Source organism: Buteo buteo, chromosome Z (assembly GCF_964188355.1).
Source record: "Buteo buteo chromosome Z, bButBut1.hap1.1, whole genome shotgun sequence".
NCBI classification, from domain to species: domain Eukaryota; kingdom Metazoa; phylum Chordata; class Aves; order Accipitriformes; family Accipitridae; genus Buteo; species Buteo buteo.
Genome location: NC_134204.1, coordinates 9,324,688 through 9,349,118, shown reverse-complemented (window position 1 = coordinate 9,349,118; position 24,431 = coordinate 9,324,688). Strand labels below are relative to the sequence as shown.

The 24,431-nt window shown below is 43.3% G+C and overlaps 1 protein-coding gene across 1 annotated transcript in view; it reads right to left on the bottom strand.

The window, feature by feature from the left end:
• CELF4 (CUGBP Elav-like family member 4) overlaps positions 1–24,431 on the bottom strand; it is a 715,059-nt gene that overhangs the window by 81,771 nt on the left and 608,857 nt on the right. The window contains exons 4-6 of the mRNA XM_075019814.1: positions 22,932–23,060; positions 18,014–18,093; positions 1,704–1,847 (exon numbers count right to left, since the gene is read on the bottom strand). Coding sequence (XP_074875915.1) covers positions 1,704–1,847; positions 18,014–18,093; positions 22,932–23,060 — 353 coding nt within the window. The remainder of the gene's footprint in view (positions 1–1,703; positions 1,848–18,013; positions 18,094–22,931; positions 23,061–24,431) is intronic.

Here is a 24,431-nt window from a genome sequence, read left to right as displayed (position 1 = left end):
TTACTCTGGAAAGTGGGATTAATGGTACTTCCCTCCTTGCCCTGGTTTTGGCTGGGATAGAGTTAATTATCTTTCTAGTAGCTAATATAGTGTTATGTTTTGGATTTAGTATGAGAAAAATGTTGAGAACACACTGACGTTTTCAGTTGTTGCTAAATAGTGTTTATACTAAGTCAAGAACTTTTCAGCTTCTCGTGCCCAGCCAGCAAGAAGGCTGGAGGGGCACAAGAAGCTGGGAGGGGACACAGCCAGGGCAGCTGGCCCAAACTGACCAAAGGGGTATTCCATACCATATGCTGTCATGCCCAGTATATAAACTGGGGGGAGTTGGCTGGGGGCGGGGGGCGAATCACTGCTTGGGAACTAACTGGGCATCAGTCAGCAAGTGGGGAGCAATTGCATTGTGCATCATTTGTTTTGTCTATTCCAATTCTTTTATTATTATTATTGTTGTCATATTGTTATTATTATTACTATTATCATTATCAGTTTCTTTATTTCTGTCCTATTAAACTGTCTTTATCTCAGCCCGCGAGTTTTACTTTTTTTTCTCCAATTCTCTCCCCCATCCCACTGGGCGGGGGGAAGTGAGCGAGCGGCTCCATGGTGCTTAGTTGCTGGCTGGGGTTAAACCACCTCACTCCCGTACACAAATCTAGCACAGAGTACAAGAGGGCCACATTTTACCACCAAATGGATGAAGCACCTAGGTGGTGCACTGTCACAGCCTGCAGATCTGCTCCAGAGAAGGCAGCCAACGTCACCTGGCAGTATTCTGTCTGCCTGCTGCAGGGATCACATCTACCTTCCTCCGAAATTTCTGGCAGAGAGACCAAGTTACCTGAACTCGATCTTGTCTTGCAGGTCCTTGTTAATTATAGCCTGAGGAAAGGTAGTTATGCCAGAGCTTCGTCAAGAGCCCAGGTCCCTGTACAGTCACATTTTCTCAGGGGCCCAGGGTCCAGGTTTGGTATGTAAGTAGGATACCTGAAGTTAGACAGTGCAACACTGCTTTAAATAGCTGATGCGTTTTCCCAGTGTTCTTAAATCATACTGTTTTGGGGAGCCAGGACTGTATGTGTGTGTATGTCTGCTTGTCCATTTTAGTATTATCTAGTACGCTTTCATGAATCTAAAAGCACTTCTGCCAACAGCTGCCTTTTTATCCTGTGGTCACTCCAAAGGTACCCACAGTGTTGCATGGTGCAGCAGGGGCCTGGCCAAATGGAGCAGAGCCATCTCCTCCATTCAGCTCAGTCTATGTGGCCTGATAGGAGAGGAGGACCAGAAAGGTATTTGTGCTCTCACAAACCTTCTTTGGCACCACAAGGTGCTGACGTGGGGCAGAGAACTAGTATAAGCTGAATTCAGTCCTATTTTATCCAAATCCTCAAAGGCTAGTTGTGTTTGGATTTGACAGCGATGGCTTAGACCCCATAGGAAGTGTTTTGCATAGGTGCACCCATGATCACAGTGTGGTTACTGCTAGAATTGGCTATTGCACCTTTGAGACTTGCCTGGGAGATGCCCTAGTCTACCCTGGATGGCATGGCTTAGTTTGCTCTCATCATGTAACTAGTGTAATGGAGAAATCACTGGTTCCTCCTCTGCCCAGTTGTTCCTCTGCTCATGTGTGCCTTTGTGCAGTTCTAGGAGCTATTCCTGCTCCCATGAAAATGCATAGAATCCGTGTCTATACTTACTGCCTGTGCATAGGCGCCATATGCTCCAAACTGGATGGCCATGGGGTTGAACATGCCCATTTGTCCTGCCATTTGCTGCATGCGTCTCATTGTACGCTCCTTGTCTGTATCTGCAAACTTCACCACCAGGCTTGAAGAGGCTCCCTGCAGGACAGGAGACAAAGGGAGACAGACAAGGGAATTAGCCTGATACACGGTTGGCTCATGCAATCCATACATCTAACGCAGATTTTGTAGCATGGGATCCGGCTGGTGATGATTTTGGCCATGCAGCCTCTCAGGCCTTTTGAATTTGACCTTTGCAAGAGGCTGAGAGCATCAGGAAGGAAGTAAAGGACCCTGGAGGGTGAATGACTGAGGCCGGCAGCCTGGTTCCTAGTTTCCTCTGAAATTCAAACTTCCCAGCCTGTCATTAATGTTCTCTCTGCAAAAGTTGTTGCCTTATTCTTTCAACATACAGAAGACCTTCTGGCCCAGCATGTTGTCCTCATCAGGGGACAAAGATCTGGACTCAGTGCAGCAAAATGTAGGAGCTTTTGCTGGATGAATGTGGTAGGATTTGTGAACTGATTTATTTTGATGGAATGTGTTAGCTCTGTGCATGCTACACCCCCTGAGCTGCATCACCCTTTCACACTGCCATGTCTCGTAACCCCCATGCCCAGTGAGAACTCTGTGCTGGCCTTGGAGGTAGGATTAAGTATGCTGAGCAGAGTGTATATCTCATCACGAAGCAGCATCTTTTCAGCACTGTTATACTAGGGGGGGCAAAAATAGTACCTAATGGACCTAAGTTTCCTCTCCATGAACAGTATGAAATAGTAGGAAATAGAGGCTACCACAAAAGAGCCCACATTTAATGCTACACTTTTCCAGGAAAGCTTTACAATGTTTGGGTTATGTCTGCAGTCAACACCGGTGCAGAACTACAGATGATCATCCGAGCTGCCTTCAGAAGTCTGTGGAAAAATGTAGAACTTTTGGGAATGAAAGAAATCCCTCTTCACCCCAAAATGAGATGAAAGGTCAGTAACTGTGATTCTTAAATTTCTGACAGGAGGCGGAGATGGGAAGACACAGATCTGCTTAGGAAGGAAAGCATTGATTTGTTTTTTGGCTGGCTCCAAGGATGGCCTAACTTCATGGCTTGTTTGATTCCCCACAGTGCAGCCTTCCCTGGGGAAGAGGGGTGCAGGGAAGGGGGGTTCTGGCAGCAGCCCCGACAGCAGGCAGAGAGTTGCCTCGGGAGCTGGGCTGCCACCGAGCCTGGGGAGATGGACAGGTGAGCTGTCAAGAGACTGACAAAGAGCAGCTGAAGTCATTGTGCTCCCATGGTACGCTTCCCACTTGACACACTGGTATTTGCTGATGGAAATACAGTCAGCGGGGAGATTGCCAGTTCGGCCTCTGGCTGTGGCAGTAGAGGAAGAGCAGGTCCATGCCAGAGGATCTGGGCTGTTGCGAGGCCCCTGTTTTTCTAGCAGAGGTGGGATTGCCTGGGATTGCACAGGGGGAATGTTATTAACTGGCTTACACGCATCCCTATGTGCCTGTAATCAGAAAAAAAATAGTCTCGGTGAAAGCGGAGTTGCTCTGCTACAAATTGGGAATAGCGTAGTGAACAACAACTATGGACATACATATATATAAGTCCAAGCTATGCATATTCAATAGCCTCTCCAGATCCTCAGTTATGAATAAAGACTTGAGGAATTAACTTGCTAAAAAAAACCCCAAAACAATCTAAGGCCACACAATGAGCGATGTTCCCCTGGATTAGCAGCCTGTTCTGGGAGGAAGTGATTTTCATTGGCAAAGAATCTTTCTTTTTGACCTGTTAGTCTCTCTCTAATAAATCTATAGCCCACTCAAACAATGTGGTGAAGAGCAAGGGGTTGAAAGAAGTGCTTCAGGAAGACAAAGGGATGGAGAGATGAATGCTCTATTCAAAGGTGGAAAGCAGTCTTCAGAAGTTATTATAAGGGCAAAACAGAAAGCAGGGCGGGGAGAAAAAAAAAATCTAACCAAAATTCCCCTGCATTTCTGCTCAAGGCTGGGCGACTTTTCATTTTTTTTAATCACATGATGTAGTTATTGATCCTTCCCCAAATCACACTCTTAATTGCAGCTCATCGACAAATGAATATTTTAATGCATACATTTCCTGCTAATTATCACCTGGACCAGTCCTTAATTAGATTTCAACACTCATTTAATTAACCCTGATCCAAGAGACTGTTTGGTAACCTGAATCTAATGATTTAAACCTATTTGCAGCTGTATTGGAGGGAGGGAGGCACTGGTCCGCAGCAGACTGGGCTGTTCAGAGCCGCTGTCGTGATTTGCAGAGCAGAGGCTGCAGCATGGTGGGCACAATGCAGCATGGAGGATTTTGAAAGTGAATAGGGGGAATGAGTATTCATTTTGCAGATGGGTTTTGAAGATGTGACCTGCTCTAGTCAGCAGGACAGAGAAGTGTAAATAAGTTGGTGTCTTCTTCCTTCCCTTTTTCTTTCTATCCCTATTTGCCCTGGAAGTCTTAGGGCCAGAGAACTGCCTCAGGCAATTGCTGATGCCTCACACTGTTGAAAACCAAGCTATTATTGTAGATGGGATCATGAAAACATGGGTAACCTCCACATGAATCTCTTGCCCCTCGAGTGTTCTTTCCTCCTGATGTGAGTCATAGTGACTGCACAGCAGCCGTTTGACCCAATGGGATCTAAGACTGCCTCTTATGAGATGTTTTTCTGGGTTGCTTGTCGCAGCAGGACTTCAGGACTCTTTGAACATCACTATCATATACACAGGGCAGAAAGGCCGTTAGCAAATAGAAGCAAGTTAGAGCACACACTACAAAGAAAGAGGAGAAAAAGCAGGGGGTTTTAAGAGTGCTCTGCTATGAGATATGCGTGTAAGCAGTTAAAGATATGTAGCCAGCAGAGATGCTGCATTGCTCTTGAATATGAAGATTGACCTTGGGATTGATGTTTTCTGTATGTGGTTCCTCATGTGCAGCCCTTTCACATGGCCTAAAGGAAATCAGGCAGTAAACTCTATAAGATCACCCAGTGCAGGATTTTTATCAGAGGAGCCAAACAGTGCTGTTCATCTACAGCAGAACAAGACTACTTTCTACTCCAGTGACTCCTACTAATCCACTGGATAACATTAGAAATGCCCCAGAATGGGCCAGATTTTCCATGGGGTAAAAACTGCGGAGTCCTTCATCTGGACTATTTATTGCTTCCAAAAGCAGTTAAACCATGGTGTAAATCAGCCATTGTCTGCTGACAAAGGCAATAGGTCCTGTCTGCTCGGTCATTTATTAGTAATACATAATCTCCCTCTTGCTCTCTCTGGTTATTGGACTGGACTTTATATTTCACCAACACCCAAGAGAGTTACAGTGGGTAAGTCAATAATGTTTGAAATGTACTTTGAGATCTGTGTGTTAATTCTGCATTTTATTGAGGGAAGGACCTGTTTATTTCTCTACCCTGCAGATCCACAGTCAAGAGACCCTATCATGAAAGTAAGCATTCCTGCCGGTGCCTCTGCAATAGGCTACTTGGAATTGGCATTTATCTCCTTTCCCATCAAATCAACCTCCTTTTTCAAGTGCTTTGATATCTACTGATGAAAAGAATAATATAAGGACTAAGTGTTATGCTTTCCCTATTCTCTCTTGGGCCAGCAAGTCTACTTAATATGACTATCTTGCTTCCCGTCCCCCTCCCATGCGTGGTAATGAATTGCTCCCCTTAGTCAGCAGAGTCAGATGCTCTCTAGGCTGGCGGGGCGAGGGAAAAGATGGAGGAAAAATCACTCTGCACCACACTCACTTTGTAATCCCTAATCAGAGTCCTCTGTGGGAAAAACTAATTTCCCAGCCTGTCTTGACATGTGAAATAAAGTCATTCTTGAAAATGGGAGCTTGACAGGTCACTTGTGAAATTTCATATTCAACTAAAAATAAAATATCCATCCATTGATATTTCATTTAAAGATAAAGGAAAACAAATCTTTTGCCTGGTTTTTGGGACTGTTTCCCATTAGTTATGGCCCTCCAAATGGAGTCTATATACAAATTAAGCAAAAGCTTTTCAGGAGACCAAATAATACTGCACAGCATCAGGGAAAGTTGCTTCTCCCTGGAACAATATTCATAGGAAAAGTTTTGTGAAGATGTTTCCTTGCAGAATACAAACCTGAATTTTCTTTTCCTGTCAGCCCTGTAAGTCTCCTTGGATTCAGTAGGTTACCGATCTCTACAGACAGTTAGACATCTTTTTCTTGCAAAACTGATATATTTGGGCTTAATTTGCCAAGGCCATTAAGTCATGTTTCACTTTAAGCTTAGTGAAAGTCTTATTGGAGGTAAGCATACACTTACGTACTTTACTGCAACAGTGTCTCTCTCATATAGGTGGACTTTTATATCTTGGTTAGCTCAAATGGAGCCAGTTAAAAGTTCTGGGCCAAAATATTGAAAAAGGGCTTGTTACATTAAAGTACCGGTGACTAAAGCTCTTGAGTATGAGATCTGAATGTGTACAGATCCTATTAAGTACCTTCCAAAATGTCAGCCATGCACACCAGCTAAAATGCTTAAATGCTGGATACTTCTTGTTTGGGCTGTCAGACTACCTTCCTAAGTGTCAGCATGTGAATGGGGTTGCTTGTGCTGGAAATTTTACCTTAGCACTCACTTTGTGACCGCAAAGCGGAGCTGGGAGGATGCTGACCTTCAGCAAGCCATTCAGGCTAGTATTTCCACACAAGGATCCTTGACATTAGGGCCTGAAAGCCAGTGGAGGATTTCTTTGCTTTGGGCTCTGTCAGATCAGGCCATTTGGTGTGATGCCTCCTAAGTTTGAAAACAAAGTCAGACTTTCTTTGGAAATGCCTGTGTAGCTCTTCTGAAAATAGGGCTGCTGAATTAGCCAGTGGGGGTTTGACCCCAACCTGGGATTTTAGACAAGCAAAGAAGAAACTACTGTCCAATTAAAACTGTAGAGCAGAGGGAATTTTAGCTAGGTGGAAATGTAATTACCCATTCTGGAAGATGGCCAGATGACCAGGACTAACATCCCTCCCCTCTTGTGAAATATGCCATGTTTTTCTGTACTCAGGACTTCAATTTCATGTCCCATCTGAAAGACGAGTAGGACGGCAGTCACTAGGAGCGATTTCCACTGTACAGTCCTGAGAGCTGGTTTAGACACACTTGAGATGAGAGTGACAGCGATGGAGCCGGGAAAGGAGGCATTCATCCAGGACTGGAGTGACAGACCCTTTGATAATGCTGCTCCCTCGGTAGAGGGGATTCTTCATGCAGTGTCTAAGCAGAGAGAGTTGCTGCAGGTATTTCCCTTCACAGGTCTCCAGAGCTGTAATTTATTTGGAGTGGAAGCTTGATTTAGGTTTTACTTGCCCATACACTACTTAGCAGGTGTCTCTCTGAGCTAAAGTTATTGCTTTCCACAGGGCAACAGAATTGTTGACTTCTGGTGGCACTGTACCCAATTCTAATTAAAAAGAACTTGATATGTAACCTGGGTATTAGTATGCCCCTCAAATCAAAGCCAGATATCCAAACTACCTAAACTTCAAAGCAGAGTTCTGCAAGCAGCTCTGTGTTTTTCAGCTCAGTCTACAGATGATAAAAGTCCTCACAGAATCGTCATCCACTGTCCTTAATGCAGTATGAAGTGGAAAGTGTTGTTATACCAATAGACTGGAAATTCTTACCCGCTATTTAGGATTATGAAAGCAATAAATAATTATTTTTTGTCTATTTGAAGAAAAACTTAAAATCCAAAATTCAAAAGAAAATGTTATAGGTTTCCCTTTCCCAATAAGAGTAACATGGTTTGGAAGATAAGGTATGTTTAGTTCTGTATTTATTAAAAATATACTTTCCCTGAAAATATTCTTACAGCAACAAATAATGACTAGACATAATTTTTTTATAAGTTATTATTACTATTAAGAAAATGTTCGGTAGCTGCAGCATACAGCCCCATGAAAGCTAGTATCTGAATGATCTCTACCTCTAGCTAAATAGGCAAGGATGAAAATAAGGTAAGTGGAATAATTCCAGAGCCATAAAGTGAATTGTCTATTGTCACAGCAAGGCAGCATCACAACCAGGTATGGAGCCCCTGATGCTTTGGGACTCTGCTCACATGAGCTCCACTCTTCCTTGGCAGTTCAGGATGAGGACGTGAACATCCTAAGATGACTTGGAAAGAAACAGATGTTGAAGAAGGGCTGGCAAGCTGGGCAGAAACTTTTCAACTGTGCATGTGACATAAAAGAACATTTCAGCGGCACTGATTTGCAAATACACTGCACATGACTAGGCACTCCAGATCACTATGATGCTGTATGACTCTAGGCTATCATGGTGTAAAGCATGTTGCTTGACTGGGATAGTAAGAAGTATTTGCATTTTTGCAGCATTTTTAAACCGAAGATCTCCAAGCACCGTACAACCACAGGGTCATCAAGCGATAAATGATTCTGCTTGCAGGGATGTATCACCCGTGCTTTAGTAGGGTGAAACAGGTGGTCAACTGAAACATGAGATAGTGTAAACTCAGTGAAGCTCTGCTGGTTTTGGTGGAATAAGAAGTTGGTTTATGCTGAAGGATCTGCCCTCACTGCATTCCACTCCACCAAGACTGAAACATGTCTCCTTGCTGCCGGGTGAGACTTCACATCCACTGTTCCTGAGAGTACCACGCAGACCTTCAGGATGGGAAGTCAAGCATATTCCCATACTTGATTTCACTTGCCAGGAGACATCTCAGGCAAAGACAGTGCAGTAGAATGCTTCGCATTTGTGAATTCGTGCGGGCTTCAATTGAGGGTCTTATCTGAAAGTTATTGTCTTGATCTAAATACATCTTTGCCTTTTAAAAATTCATTTTCATCTTTGCAAAACCCATTTGGATAACAGCTACTGAATCACTTATTGTCGGCTCTGTTTTGGATAGGGATAGCAATCTACCAGTTACTAAGGTCTTTCTGTTTTCCTTACAAGAATGTGTGTTATCAATCTAGACCACACACCTGAGCAGGGCTGGGAAGGAGTGGATTAACAGGAAACAAGCAGAAGCATCCAGAGTAATTTAATGTTGATCCAAAGCCCATTTAAATCAAAGGGAAGATCCTACTGTTGTAAATGAGGTTTAGCACAAAAGAAAGAAGGGAAGAGGGGGGAAGAAAGAAACACCCCCAAAGCAAGCAGAGAGGTAAAGACCTAATGCTGACATCTTCATTCCTGTCCATGGTTGGAAGACGACCTTCTTATTAGAGGAAGGTGGCGATGCCCGGTGGAGCTCCCTTCAGTAGGCTGGGAACACACCTGCCAGGCAGGCAGCATTTTATGCCTCCCAGGCTGGAGGCTTATCAATGTCTCTGATACCCCAGAAAGGCCAGTGCTTGTGAATTATTTTATCCCCTGCAAGTCCTAATCTCATCCAGATGAGACAAGTATTGGGCACAACGAGCCTCGCAGGGGCTGCTGCCAGCACCAGGACTTGGGCAATGCTCGGCAGTGGCACGGTCCCACTCCCACTTTCCCCCGTCTGCCTCCACGGCTGTTGATTCAGTTCCCAGCTCCCTTTGGACCTGTAAAGAGATGTTATGGTGCCAGTTAAATCCTTTTGTCTAGAGCAAGGCCATGCGGCTCACAAGCAGTTATGCCTCTTATCCCATTTGGAGGCAATGAACGCTGCGGTTTGGAGAGAGCAAGGAAGCCCGGGGAAGATGGCGACTGAACCCTGTCACATCCCATGGGTCTCTTCACTGTCCTGCCAGATGCTTGCATGGCTACGGAGATGTGACTTGAGAAGTAAAGGCCATCTTTGGCACCAGTATGATTCATACCTCTGTCAGACAGCCAGGCTGCCTGGATTTCTATTCTGGGACCCAGAAGCATGATTTATTAGTTCTTTTATGGAACAAGGGGAGAGGCAGGGAACACGGTCTTATGATTTTATTTTTTATAGAAAGAATTAAGGAAAATGATGGTAACAGTGGGAAACTGCTGGCCCAAAGGTTGTAGATTCACCTGTCTTGGTGGCAGCAGTGGGGTGGGATCATCTACAAACCTTAGTCCCCCTCTTGCCAGAACCCATTGCCCAAAGGAAAGAGAGTCTGAGCTATCAAGAGCCATTGGATTTTGATGGAAGAAATGACTGCAAATTAACACCTAGGTATTACACATCTATTGCTTCTTTCATCCCAAAGGACATCATCCCAATGACTTTATAAATGGTGTTTAGGTAGCACATTTAGAAAAATCGTTCATATACTGGAAGGAGGCCCAGGCCTGCTGCTGGTGAGTTATGAATGTGTTCCTAACGCATTATTATTTTTTAATAGAAGGAATGGGTATGCTGTGCCTTGCCCTGAGTTAAACAATCTGGTCTGTGTGTTACACAAAGACATTGCATGGAGTGCATGTTGTTTAGAGAACAGATCAACAGTGAAGAGAAAAAAAAATGGGTCTGAGTTGGCATCTCCATTCTCTTACATCAGCTTCTCCAACATCAGCAGTGTAAAACAAGGCCTCAGCCTCCTGCATTAATTTGAGCAGATGGACTTGCATTGATGATACTCCACTCTGCCCTAAACTTTGTGACTTTGGGCAAGTAACTTTAGGGCAAATTCAGCTGTGAGGCATAAAGGGCACTTAGATGCTGGACTGTCATCAACTTTCACTGGGAATTACCTTTGAAAATCCCCCCTTTATGTTTTTGTGTGCATATAAAACTTAAGTCTAATGACTTTCCCATTTCCTGTTTACCCTGACAGCCTGAGGGGGTCAGCGACTCTCTATCTCTTTACTGACTGTCACAAGGCGGCTTTTATTAACTGAGAACTTGAGCTCATGCTGGAATCTCAATGAGAGTAAATTTTGTTGGTTAATTGATACTCTGAATTATAGTCTGTTTAATTGTTATCTATTTGTACTATGGGTTTGTCTAAGTTCCTGTTTATGTTACCTGGATATCTTGAAGACACCCTTGGGAAGTGAGGTGGTGGACTGATGGCTTCAAGTTTGACCTTCTTAATTCTGTTTTCCAGATTTAAGTAGATATTAAGATTTAGATGCTCAAGTATTCACTGGTTATTACTTCTCTACTGGGACCAGGAACAAGGATTGCTGTGACTTTGGCTATGAACTGGCTAAATATACTGATTAATTGCATTGTTACTCCTTTTGCTTATCTCTTGTGTCTTGTCCCTGAGAGGGACATTCGGATGACCCCATTGCAGCCATTTGGGGTATCTGTTCTAAACCATCAATTACTTAAGACAGACAGATGTCTCCCTGAGGAGCTAGTCTCTCTCCATGAACTGTAAGAGAGGTGTAGATATAAGACTACAGAGCACCTCAAAGTTTTGTACTTTGACCAACACTTTGATGTAATTCAGCCAGGTCAACCCTAGCCTTTAGTTGGTAAGCTGCTGAGGGTGGGAACTTTCCTGTAAGAGGTTTGTATGGCGCTTAGCACACAGCAATTCCATGTCACATCAACAATAACCACATTTCCAACAGTAGTAGTCTGAGAGGAAATCTGCTAGCGTTTCTAAGAGGGTGAAGAGCATGTTCCTGTTGAGGTGAGACCTGCAAACATGAAGCTGTGGCTCCACACACCCAGCTCATGGATTTGGTTGACTTCCTGAAGATGTGTCTTGCTGGAAGAGGAATATGCTACAAGTTTTGAACTGCAGTCGAACTCCCACAACTTTGTGGAAATGACAAACCCTCCTTCTGAGTACTAGAGGCTGCAATGAGCCTGAAGGGAGAAGGGGAGCGTGCAGCTGGATGTGTGTGCACATTTGTGAAGAAGGGAGGAGAGATGAGGAAAGTTTCTCCTATGAAAGAAATGATCCAATTTGAAGCAAGTCCCTCATGGGAAGAGCTGTGACAGAGGCTGCTCTGTTCCTGTTAATTTTCACAGTGCAGCTGTCAGCGGGTCTGTAAATAGTACTCCGCGAAGCCAACACTTCCTATCCACACATCAACCATTCAATTAACAGAAGAACAGAAGAAGGAAATAAAGTGCACCACAGCCTTCTATCACGGCTTTGATGTTTCCCGGCAATTTATGAAAGTGTACACAAATCTAATTACAAGCCCCACTGCTTCCCATTTACATGGAGCTCCTCAAGTTCAGAGCTGTTTATATCAAAATAATTGTTAAAAATACCTCAGCTGATCTACAGCATTGTGGCCCCCCACTCACCGGAGCCGCCACGCTGCTCCTCCCAGGGAGTTTCTGCCGACTCAGCACTTTGGTGCCAGCGTGCACGCATAATAACAGCCGCTTCCCCGCCGCTCTGCAAACGAGGCGCCCGGGCTACAACTTCATCATGCCCACAAAGGCCTATTTTCCTTCTTTCCTCCACCTGCTCAAAGCTCCTTCTGCAGACTCTCACTGCTTTCCCTTCCATCCCTAATTCACCTAAATATTCCTCTGCTGTGTTGACAGGGGGTGAGAACAGCTGCTCGGCCAGTTTCTGTAATGGGACTGTGTCTGAAGGCAACTTCACAGTGCTTTGCAAAGTCATAACTGCACCGTAGGAATGCACAGCAATAATAACAGCAGTCATAAATGTGAGCTGGGATTGGTTTCTTCGATAGGGTGCCTGAGCATCCGAAGCCAGGAAAATGAGAACTGGTGCCCCATTTGCCATCAGTTTGAGAGAGGGCCACTGCACATGATGTACTAACAATGACACTTGTTTCTTGAGGTGATTTTTGACAATCTCATATTTAAGTCACTCTTACTTGGCAGACTAAACAGGTGAAAAATTCCTCCAACTTAATTAATGACAAAAATCTCTTATGGTGTGAGTGGGTAGATAGTACATTGCATAAGGCAAGAAGAGAATCACTTCATCTGACTATTAACCGTGTTTGGCTGGGAATTTCAGTGCTATGGGTGGACTTCCAAAGAACATGGTGGGTGGAAGCTGAAAGTCAACTTTGTTCAAGGTGTTGTGTCATTCATATTTTCTTGATTAATAAAAAATGATTAAATACAACAATTAGAGATCTAATCGGTCTGTCGCCTAACAACATTGAGTAGTAATTGCATAATTTGCTACAGGTGGCTCATGAGCGGAGATTTGAAGTTGGTTTTGTCATTTGTATTGATAAGAGCTACACAGAAAAATGTTGAAAAGAAAGCCCCCAAGTTAACAAAGTTTTGGGTTGCACTACTTTTTTTTTTTTTTTTTTGAAGTTCAACTAAGTTGAATCTTTCTCTGAAAGGCAGACATCTGTTCAGTATTTGTATCCAAGTCTCACATTTTCCTTTCTTTTCACGAAACCAAGGATTCCATCTGAAAAGTAATTTTCACGGAAGATGTTCAGCCAGGCATAGATAGACTTGGGATTCTATTGCCTGGATACAGAAGAAATGCTGTGGTTTGACCAAGCTACTGCAGACTTCTATAGTAAAATAAAAGAGGACTTGGCCTGTGTGGTGGGGGAAGCCACCTTACAGTGTTCTGAAAGTCTTAATGACCTTACATTCTATTAATGAAATAAAGAGATAGAATGAATGCAGTGCTGACGATTAGTGTGTTAAGCAAGTTCACAGTACACCTAATGGATCAGGAGTCAAAGGACTCAGATGCAAGATGCCTGGTTTCTGCATGCCAGATTGCTTTAGTTGGGCACCAACACCCAGAACAGGATTCAGGTCCCCTTGCATTGGACATGAAGTTGCGTCCACTCTAACCTGCACACTCAGCAGGGAGGCAGATGCCTCCATGGCTCGTTCAGGCAATCTTAAATTATATGTCTGAATTATGTGGGAGAAATCACCATCAGACAAGAGGCCAAGTGAACAGCTTTAATATTTGACTTGTAGGTGGCTAACGTCAGCTGGTGTAGAGTCACTCTAGATCTTTAGCTCCAGCAGGATTACTGTGGCAGCGACAAGTGCAGCAGAAGGATTTCAGGGTGGCAGGGGTGCATCAGTGGTGAGCAAAGGCAATTGTAGACTCTGAGGCATCTGCAGGAAGCAAGTGTTTTTAGCTTTTGTTTTTAAGCACTACGGGTCCTTTTTCATTCTAAGTTGCGCTTCAGGTGAAGAACCACTATTATGGAACTGGCAGACCATAGGAATCCAATGCCTAAAATTAGCTAAAAAGCACACTTCTGTTTGGGTTTTGGTTTGACAGGTTTCAAAATCTATTTCTGTAAAATAAAATTCCTCCAGAGCTATCTATTTCTCTCTATTGATTATAACAGAAGCTTAGATGACAAACACTTAGATGACAACCTCAGACATAGTTCCTTAGTTTCTGGATGTCTCAAATTAAGTGAGATGAGTGCCACCTCAGGTATTCAGTCTAATGCCATTATGGAGATCTCCATTATAATTAATGAAAGGGACATGCATGCCCAGAAGGTGATTTAGCCCATCCTAGCACAGTTAGATGAAGGGAAGAATGTACAAATCTCTAGAAATCTCTCCCCCCTCCTTTCTGTAGGAATCCTAGAAGATGTTTAGAATGGTTTACAAACTTTTAGACTGTTAAAGCTAAATCAAAAGAATCACACTCTTCACTTCTTCTTGCCTCTGTGTGGAAAACATAGATAACAGTACTGTTCTACCCCTTCCAGGAATTAATTCATAACAGAAATTCTGAGGTGCCCCAGTGGGTGAGATGATGGTGAAAAAGGTGCAACAGAAGTATAGCCTTTAATCCTGTGTACCTTCTGGGTAGTATAAAGGCTGCTGCGATTTAGGTATGCGTGATGAAGTGTGGAGGAGAGTTTATTCTGCATGGGTGGACGGACGAGGCTGTATCTTAGATGTGTTGTGCAGAACGACTCTTCAACATTTGGCTGTTGCCCAGATGTGAAGACATGGAGAGAAGGAGAAAACCAAGCTGAAGATGATGCCTAGGTAGGAGCATGACTGACAGGTAGAATGATAATGTTGTCCAGAGTGACTGAGAATGGAGGCGGAGGAGAAAGGAGACAGGGTTTGGGAGGAAAAGTTCAAGAGCTCTGTTTTATACAGATTGAGCTTGATCTGACAGCTAGACATCCACAAGGAGATGCTGGAAAGACAGGCCAAGATTTTAGTCTGGACAAGAGTCAGTCCTGCAGTAGAGAAGTTAGATCTGCAAGCTGTCACTATAGAAGTACTAGCTGAATTTGTTGTGTTGGTGGATAAGGCTGCTAGTGACAAGGCTTGGATGAGGAAGGGGTGCGAATCATGTGAAGAGACCTGCTTATGTGCCCATATGGATGGGTAAGAGACACAGGAGGACAGAGTAACCAAAGCTAAAAGTACAGGGCATATAATTGTTATAAATACATTCTAAATACATGCAAAATATGATGTCTCATAAAGGAGGACATAGAGATGAAGTAAAACACTGTTGTAAAGCTGATGAGTTGATAGGCAATATGATTTTAAAAGACCCCCAAGAGGCCTCTTGGTAGGTAGAGTCAGAAGGAACTTTGGACCTGATCAAAAGTAGGGGATTTTGGGAATGTTATTTTTAAAAGCAATTGATTGTGTGAAAATTGGAAAGCTGTAAACCTGTTTGGTGGGCCCTTAGGAGGAACAAGTGCCTCGCATAAAGAAGTGGGCTTGTGACGATGGTGGTCAGGCACCTGTCCAAGGAAAGGTTAAAAAAAAAAAAAAAGAAAAAAACTTTCATAAAAGAAAGTTGCCTTTTGAAACTATTAGGCAACATATGTTGTGTGAACAGGAAGTCACAGTAGAGCAATAATCCTGACAGCTGTGGAGAAACAGGAGTCTGCCGCAGGAACGAACGGCTCGAGACCTGACAAGAATGATGATGGATGCCCCGTTGGTAGTACACGAGGACAAGGCAAGAGACGTTTAAATTGGCTGAACCACAGGAGCAACTTTGAGTTGGCATCACAGCCGGACAAATGAGGCCAGTTCTAATGGTGAGAGAAATAGGAGGGGGGACTGAAGGAAGATGGCAGCAATGCACCACTCCTTTCCAAGGACAAGGGCTACATCGCCATCTCACCACGAGGTGGCTGCATTTCTCTGTGAACATCCAAGCCCTGAAAGAAGCCGCACACCCTGAAGCACCATGAAAACGAGAATGGGAACAGAGATCACTTGCAGGATTTGGCCCATCTCATTCAAAGAGCCTTAGAAATTTTGAGGCCCTGTGGGAAAAACTGTGTGCTCCACGTCTTGATCAATTGGCAGTCACTCGACAGGTCCTCACTAATCTGCTGAGCCATGGTAACTGCCTGTGTGCCTGCTCGTAGCTCGTGGCAGATACAAGACAACGTCACATAACTTACCTTGTAATGAAGAGGATGAAATTAATAATTTTCCACTTGCTTTTACTATGAGCTAAGAGTAAGTACGTGGACTGCTGCTGAGGTTCAGCCAGTTCACGGAAACTTGTCAACCACGGAAACTTGATTGTGAGCCTGGGATGTGCATCTAGCGAGGGTTAAATTGTGATGCTTTTTCAGATGCCCAGACCTGGTTATTCAAGAACATTTCTATAACAGGTATTTGAGTCAAATAAGTAAACAGGAAAAATGGTCCCATAAAAAAACTGACCCATGAAATGGCCAAATTCTTTATCGTTTTGCACATTCTAAACTCAGTTAACGTCAGCAGGATGGAACAGAAATTTGCTCCCGTGTGGTCGAGAAATGAGTGGGTGTTTCTTATCTAAAGTGTGCTGAAAGCAGGAAGGAAAAGGACTGGGGAAGGATAAGCATATTTTGGGTATACTAGATCTAGATTAAAATCTTCAGGTCTCCTTGGGTTTTGTCTGTTTTCTCCTGTCTTCCTCTCACCTCTGTCACATGAGCTTGCAAGATTTTTGGGACAGGGGCTGACTTTTTATTACACCTTTTTGTGGTACCACACCCTATGGAACTGCAATTCCTGATGTCAGTTTATAGACACTATCACTTTGGGCCAAAGTTTGAAAGAAACTCATTAAAAGTACCTCTTTGACCTGTCTCAGGAAAGATGCCTGTAATATTCCACTAGGGGATGTCAGCATCAAGCCCAACATCTGGTTTTGTTAGAAGGAATCTTTTAGGAAGATACTCTTAAAAGTATTGTAATACTTCAAAAAACTGACACCCCCTCCCATCTTTAAGGAGATTTTTTTCAGTAGTATCACTGGTAAATATGTACCATTTTTAAACTAATTTGTCTAAGAAGGGGTTCCAAAAAATGAGATCTTGATGATTTGCTACTTTTAGAAACCTTCTCCCCTGTAAAGAATTTTCCATTTTTGTCCCTGCAAAGATCTAGAGACAATCTGCCAGGCCCACTTTAAACTTATTTGGATAAATTCATGAATTTACATTAGAGTTTCTTACTGAGAGGGAGATTTTACACTCTTAAATATTTTTTATTGAGCTTTCCTGTATCCTTTCCAAGTTGTCGGCACGCTTCTTAGCCTTTCATGATTTACACTGTGAATAATTAGTAATAAAAATAATATACCATTATAATAAACCAAAACATGCTGGACCAGATTGTCTTTACTTGCTGACAGCGGAATGCCTTACATTCCTCTGGATCTGTGTGATGGTGTACAAATACCATTTTGCATAGAAAATATATCTCCATTTCTACTTTCCTGATCTATCAAGCTCAAACTCCCATATTACTAGATAATTGTCCAAGTGGAATGAACCCTCAAATGTTTCCTGGAAGATCCAGTATTTGGTCTGACTGTCTTTCAAAAGTTGGATGTAGGGGGCCACATTTATGCCTAGGTAGGCACTTTTGTAGTAGCAGTGAGAGGCACCCATCACCGCGTGATTTGTCTCCAACCTCTAGTGCCATCACGCAAACATGCTGCTTTCTGCTGAACGCTGGCAAAAAGTTCTTCACCTACAGGCAGGGACTCTTTGGGGAGAGAAAACAAAGAAGCCTTTAGACACAAGTTTCTACTGGATTCATCCCTCTGAAACTAGAAAGGTTACACTCATGGTGAGTTTGACCCAATGTGTTTGGCATCTCTGAATGATGTGTCTTTTTTTCAGGTCATCAAAACTGCTGGTGACAGAACACAACACCCTTTGGGGTTCTGCGCCTGTGTGAAATGACAGTGTCATCCTGGCCTTTCCACTGATGAGTTAAGCACACCCAAGGCCCTGCATGCCTGAGCTGTTATCCGTCCTTCCTGGAAGATGAGTTGCAGAGTGTAGATAAATCATCCCTCCTCCTCAATCAGGCCACAGGGCGGCAAAGGCTGGACGGATCCTCACTTGCCTGTGTTACAGAGCTACTCACCGGCATTGTCTGGCTGCCATGTAAGGCATTGATGGCTGCTTGGGCCTCCGCATGTGAAGAGTATTTCACAAATGCACACCCTGGAAGAGGAAAAAGAAGAATGTAAGAAAAGTTACGTGGCTACCGTGAAAGTCCATCTAGCTGAGTACCCTGTCCTCAGAACTGGCCCATAAATATGGTTGTGGAGAAGGTATAACAAGGAAATGTGCTCCTGGTTATTGCTTTCCAAAGTCCAGTCGTCAGTGGCCTGAGGAGCTCTTAAAGCAAAGCTGCATCCAGAATTCCCACACTGCTTGTAATGGGCACTGAAGGACACAAACTTAGCAAGTACGTTTTGAATCCACTTATGTTTTGACCTCCACAGCTTTCCAGGGCAGTGTTGCACAACTTTACAATTTATTGGGTGAAAATGAATTTTCTTTTATTTGTATTGGACTTAATGCTGAATGCTCCTCCCTCTGGGGTTATGAGAAACAGTAAGGAAGTGTGTAAAAGTTATCAGAAAGCTACACATACTTGTTACAAACAACCACAGGCCAAATGTACAGAAGACATTCAGGTTAGTCCAAACCACAAGGTACCTTATTATATCACAGGTAGAGCTCCACGACAGACTGCTCAGAGCTTGTCTTGGCTCCAAGCAGCTTTGGTCTGACAAAGCATGAGGCAGTTTCTGATGAAGAAGCAGGGATGGGAGAGAGATCTGCATGTGATGGTTACCATCTTGCCACCACCAAAATTTGAATCTTAGCCTTTCATAGCTGCAAAGCCAGTACCTGTATAGGTGTTCTCCTCTGGACATCAGAGAAATGTAGGCAGTGCTTCTCTGGCCTGCATTACCATGCAAGGAATCTCACACTGAACTCTTACATAAGGTTTCAGGGCCGAAAGGTGCAGTCATGAATATATGCCAGAGTGCAGAAGTGATCAAGACTTCAAAGGGTCACATGCACCACTAGAGTGGGGGAAGGTATTGCTAACACTCTTAGCTACAAGCAAACTGACTCAGAGAGAGGAAGAGTAATTTCCATATGCTAAGGCAGTTTTTGGAACAGATTGGGAGAGATCTGAGAAGTTCTGGCTTCCATCCCCTTCTATTACTACCAAAGACTTTTGAGTTTTTAATCAATTTGCAAAGCCCTAGCTGTTTCCCTGAAGGGCTGCAGATCACTGTGCAGGGGATGCCAGTCCTGGCAATGGGACAGGTCTTCTTTATTCCCTTTGTAGAATCTTTAGAAAGTCCACATACCCTTATGGATCCATACAGTGCAGGGTGAAAACTGAAGCATTAGAACACCCCACTTGCAAGCTAGAATAACGAGCCCCAAAGGTCCCCAAAATCATCACTGTAAGCTGATAGAGTTGAGACCAAAAAAAGCAGTGATAGCCCCTTCTAAAAATAATACATACATATGAAATTAACTTACATTAGGAGCCCTTCACTTTGCATTACCCTTTCAGCACTGTGCTCAGACTGTATTTCAGGAAAAGCACAATGATCGTTGCTAATAGTTGGATCTAATTTATAAGGAGCTGAGAGGAGACAATCGTGAGAAAATGAGATAGATAAACTTCAGCTGGAAACAATAGGGATCAATTATGACATAATCGCAGCCCAGCATTCCCAGGCTCCTGAGATGCTGCGCCTTCCTCTTCATTAATCAGAGATAATCCAGAATTAGGGTGTTTAATTATTTGCAGAGATTCTTTTGTACTTTCTGCCTCTAAAAAGAAGATGCTGATTAGCAAATATACAAAAGCTTTCCAGCTCCAGTCACCCATTGCATTTAGAGCAGGATTTTTGGCTGCAGTGTTGCTGTCATGTTGGAGGCTTCACTCTCTTCAGGTGAAATTCATCCCTGTGCTGAGGTTTCTGACGGATCAGTGGAGCTGGATAAAGGTGGGAATGAAAGTAGTAGCCGTCATTTATGTTGTTTAATGCCCAAGATGCTAATGGGATCCCTCCTACTGCTGCTTCTTACTGCTTCCAGTAGGTTTTGAGGTAGCACGACAAGTGAAAACTCAGCTTTTACTGGTGTGTGGTGGCAAGGCAATAGCAGAGATCCCAACGTTTTAGCCCTTTTGTTTGTGTGTTCAATGGGATGGCTTCTGTACATAACACTAAATGTGCATATAACCTCCTTTCTTCCCATTGTCACCAGAACTGACTCCAGGACCTCACAAGCTGAGGGTGTGAGTCACGCCACTCTCCTCAGAACGATGGTGTCCCTTCGATAGGAGCAAATCTGGAGTTTGAAGGGATTTTGACACACAGAGAGATATATAACCTGTGCTGATACATGTGCTTAAGGTTTTTGTTTTTCTTTTTCCTTACTTCCAGATTATAGAGCTGCAAGGGCTGCTCTTTACTATCTCGCCAGCTTGGAGGTGACTGTAGAGTCAGGGCCTATGGTTATAATTGCAGAGGGTGTTAAGACTCCTCTTGTGGAACTTCTGGTACCATGGGAAATCTTTACTTTCTAAGTTACTGAAGTAGACAGCTGCTGAATAGGGGCTGGGGGTGGGGGGGGGAAGAGGCTTTCCGGAGAGCAGCAATGTAGACCCCGTTGGTCTTGATAGCTTGCTGAACTGGATCCACTTCAGCTTCCTTACATGAGGACTCCTGGCTGCACGCTGGTGAGCTTTACTGGGAGTGGTGCAGGAAGGGTCCTTCCTCTCCCACCTCTCTCAGGAGAGACAGGCTCTGCGCTTCCCTTCTGGCAGAGAAATGCTTCAGTCCCAGCTCTTCTGCCACCTGGTTACATACTCCAGCCACCATGGCTACCCCTGAGTGACTCATGCAGGAGGTATTTCTGTAGCCCCCCTGAAGGGCATGCCTCATGGCTCAGGACATCACCCATGGCTTCAGGCAAGGTTCAGGCAGCTTTCTGGCTGTGACTGGACTGTGGTAGCATTGAAGTCAGAAGCTGGGATGTACCTTCTGAGAGCATTGCTTGCATCGAGGTACCTGGAGGACTTAGAAGCTCACCATAGGGATGCCTGGTGGGGCTTCACGTGATGGGTTGGGTAGGATTGAAGTCTATGGGATCTGATTGCTATCTGGCACTTAGACCATCTGCTGAAATCTCAATTTAGGTAGAATTAAAGCCTTATGGGTTTTACCCAAAATAAGTAGCTCACAAGCAATGTGTGTCACATATTGGTTTCTAGCAGATGGAAAACATTACAGACTGGGAATAACTTGTGGGAGTTGTGGCTTGCCTGACTGACTCCTAAGATAAGGGCACTAGCCTTAAGTTTTCTGTTGGATTGACTGTGTGCGTGTATGCGTGTATGTAACTGTGTGTGTGTAAATTAGGAGCTTCACATTCTCAGTAAATAGCACCAGCAAATGGAAGCTGGTAATATTAACTCTGTCAAGGCTCAGTATTGATCCTGAACAGCTCAGTGAAATGCAAGCCTGAGACTGCAGCCCGCTAGCACTAATAATTAAACTGGTTAGCAATATGGAGCTGCCACTCAGATTCAGACTTATAATGAAATTGTTTAAAAAAAAAAAAAAAATAGAGCAAGTATGAATACAAGTCCGTGGGTTGGATCTCCTTTGGAATCTGTTTCTTACAGATCTCAGACATTATTGCTTTTATTATTACTTTAACTCCTTTGTCATTAGATTTTGTTCTGTACAATTCCAGGTGGAGGCAGACAGACATATGTTTTTGCTTTTTGCCAATTTACTGATTTGTTCAGTGAATGGAGTGCTTAACTACCTACTGTTATGAAGGTTGGAACTCTTCTAGGCTAACCTAGGCTACCACTTTCCAGTGGGGCAGCCCCCATCTTTGGGTGTCATGAAACTAAAGTGGCCATACAATTGAAGAAAGGTGCCCACAGTTTATTTTCAGCCATCTATATCAGGAAGGCTGAACTTTGCTGATGTATATCAAACAGCTGCCCTGTAATGGTGGTGTGAAGTCTTTTTTGGCCGCCAGTGATCTTATGGAATAGCAATATCTTTCTCCAGTGTATCACTGTGATTTGGATTTTTTGCCTCCCTGTTGCAAAAATATGCTGGTTGATGTTGTCACATGTCAAAATATCCAGTGAGATATGAACTGTGTCAGCAGGACTGGTCTCTTCTCTGGTGCTGCACATTCCAGCACAGTTTATGATATATTATACGCAGATCAATATTTAATGGACGCATTATACTGTCAAGAGAAGAGGGCTTCCTATTCAAATTGAAGTTACTTTGTCTAGAGACTGACAGGGAAAAAAATGACCCTCCTATTGAAGAGAGAAGCCTCATTCTTACACCTGAGCTGTGGCAGAGGATCCTTTGTGCTATCCAGGTAACAAGTGATGCCAAAAAGTGGCAGGAGGAGGTAAGACACCTAGTTTTGCAATGAAGCATTTGTATGTTTCAAACAGTAAATGTCCACTGAGTGTAAGATTTAAATCAGCACCTGTACCCTTGCAATTGCGATCGCTGGCCAGTGTGTATCTATGCAAAGACCAAGTGAAAAAGGGGAAGACCTGGGGCTGGTGGGTGAGAAATAAGCAGAGATGATGGTGGAGCCGGTGAGTCAAGATGTAAAGTAGCAACCTTGGCTTTGCTTAAAGAAAGAATTGGCCTGTTCAACTGGGTTGGGAGAACACATCATGTAAATGCCCAGCGTTCAGAGGGGAAGCTCTGCCCTGCGAGCAAACAACAGTAGGCACCAGTCTGCACGTGGCAAGACAAAGCTCATCAGGGGCATGTGTTTTTAAGTGCAATCAGCTTTTTCCTGTCATGCACGAGCAGACAGTGACCAGCAAAGTAATGGCCTCACTTGGCAAATGTGACCCCTCCTAATGTAAGAGATGCTGTCCTGGCGGCTACATAGTGACTTTGTCAGACCAGAAGATGATATATACACTGAGAGTGGATCTAGCTTGGCACAAGCCATCACTTTACCTTTGCTGTTGCCATCAGGTCCCCGTAGGATTGTGCATTCCTCGATGTTGCCAAATGCCTCGAATAGCCTGCGCACGTCATCTTCTGACTGCTGCTTATTGAGCATGCCCACAAAGAGTTTTCTGTCTTCTGGAACAAAATAAAGAGATGCTTACCATATTTCAGGAGGAATGTGAAAGCCAAGATGGCTCAGTATCACATGCAAAACAAACGGTGATTTCATTGAGGTGACATATTTCAGAAGCTGCTAGTCTTTTCAGGTGGCTGGCTCGAAAAACCTTAATAGCATCTGACTTTCAATGAGTACTTGAAAATAATTTGGCAATTTAAAAAACTAACCAACCAAACAAACAAAAACCCAGAAGGTTTGGTTATGTATAAAATCTTTAACTGCTTCTCAAAATCTAGGCACCAAAGTCTTCCAAATCAGCTTTTTTTGATCAATTTTTGCAGTCAGCTTGCAGTGACTGAAATGACAGCATTGCTTAGACTGCTATCCAAGAGAAATGTGGATAAAGAGACCGTATAGAAATAAAGTCCAGATGAAAAATAACATAAGTTAGTAACCCTCGCAATTCTAAACAAATTGCAGGAAAAAAATGTTTAACATCGTAAGTTGTTTTAAATCAAGATATAATGGAAGCCACAGCCTGTAAATGGAGATTTGTCATTCATACCCACTCACAGACACATACCTACAAGTTTGGATGAGTTTTTAAATATATTTTTAAAGTTCATTTGAAATAAGCACAAAGTTTTTGAAACATAAAGTTAACTTCTATGATTACTAATATCTGAGATGATAGCTCAAGCAGGTGGTATTTCATGTCAAAGCAGGACATGGTCTGCTAGTAGATAATTGTATTTTGAATGAGGAAGGCTATTTATACTTGGCCTTACACCAAGTATGGGGATCTTCAGTCCAGAATGAAACACCTGCAGAAAACGGTGGTGAAAACAGACCAAACTAATGATTGCTGAGTTGGTAGAAAGATCTCAGAGGGCATTGAGTGATGCCACTAGATCAGGTTTATGTTCAGAGGCCAGCACCATTACACCAAGAAAAAAAGAAATGTACATAGTTTACATTGGGTATATAAACAGGCCATTTGCACGTGATTCATAAATGTCTTATTTATCATGCATTAAACACTATGTAAATGTGTGAACCAAGAAGTTTTTTCAGAGCAGTTTACAGAGCAGATGTAACCAATTTGAATAAATATATGTTAATAAATAAATAAATAGTTTGATTCTTTTAATTTATTTATTTTTAATGCACATGTTAACATAAAGCTGAACAAAATATTGGCTTGCAACAACCCTTTTCTGGCTGACTGATTGGAAGATTTATGTCACTTTTGTTCACCAAGAAGTCATTGGTGTAGGCAACCTGTTCTGCTTCAACCAGTGTTTGATCAAAATTCCCCTCTCCAAGATGCACCTGCAAATTGGCAAATTAGCCTTGGATGTAAATAATTTTTCAGGCAGTGGATATTA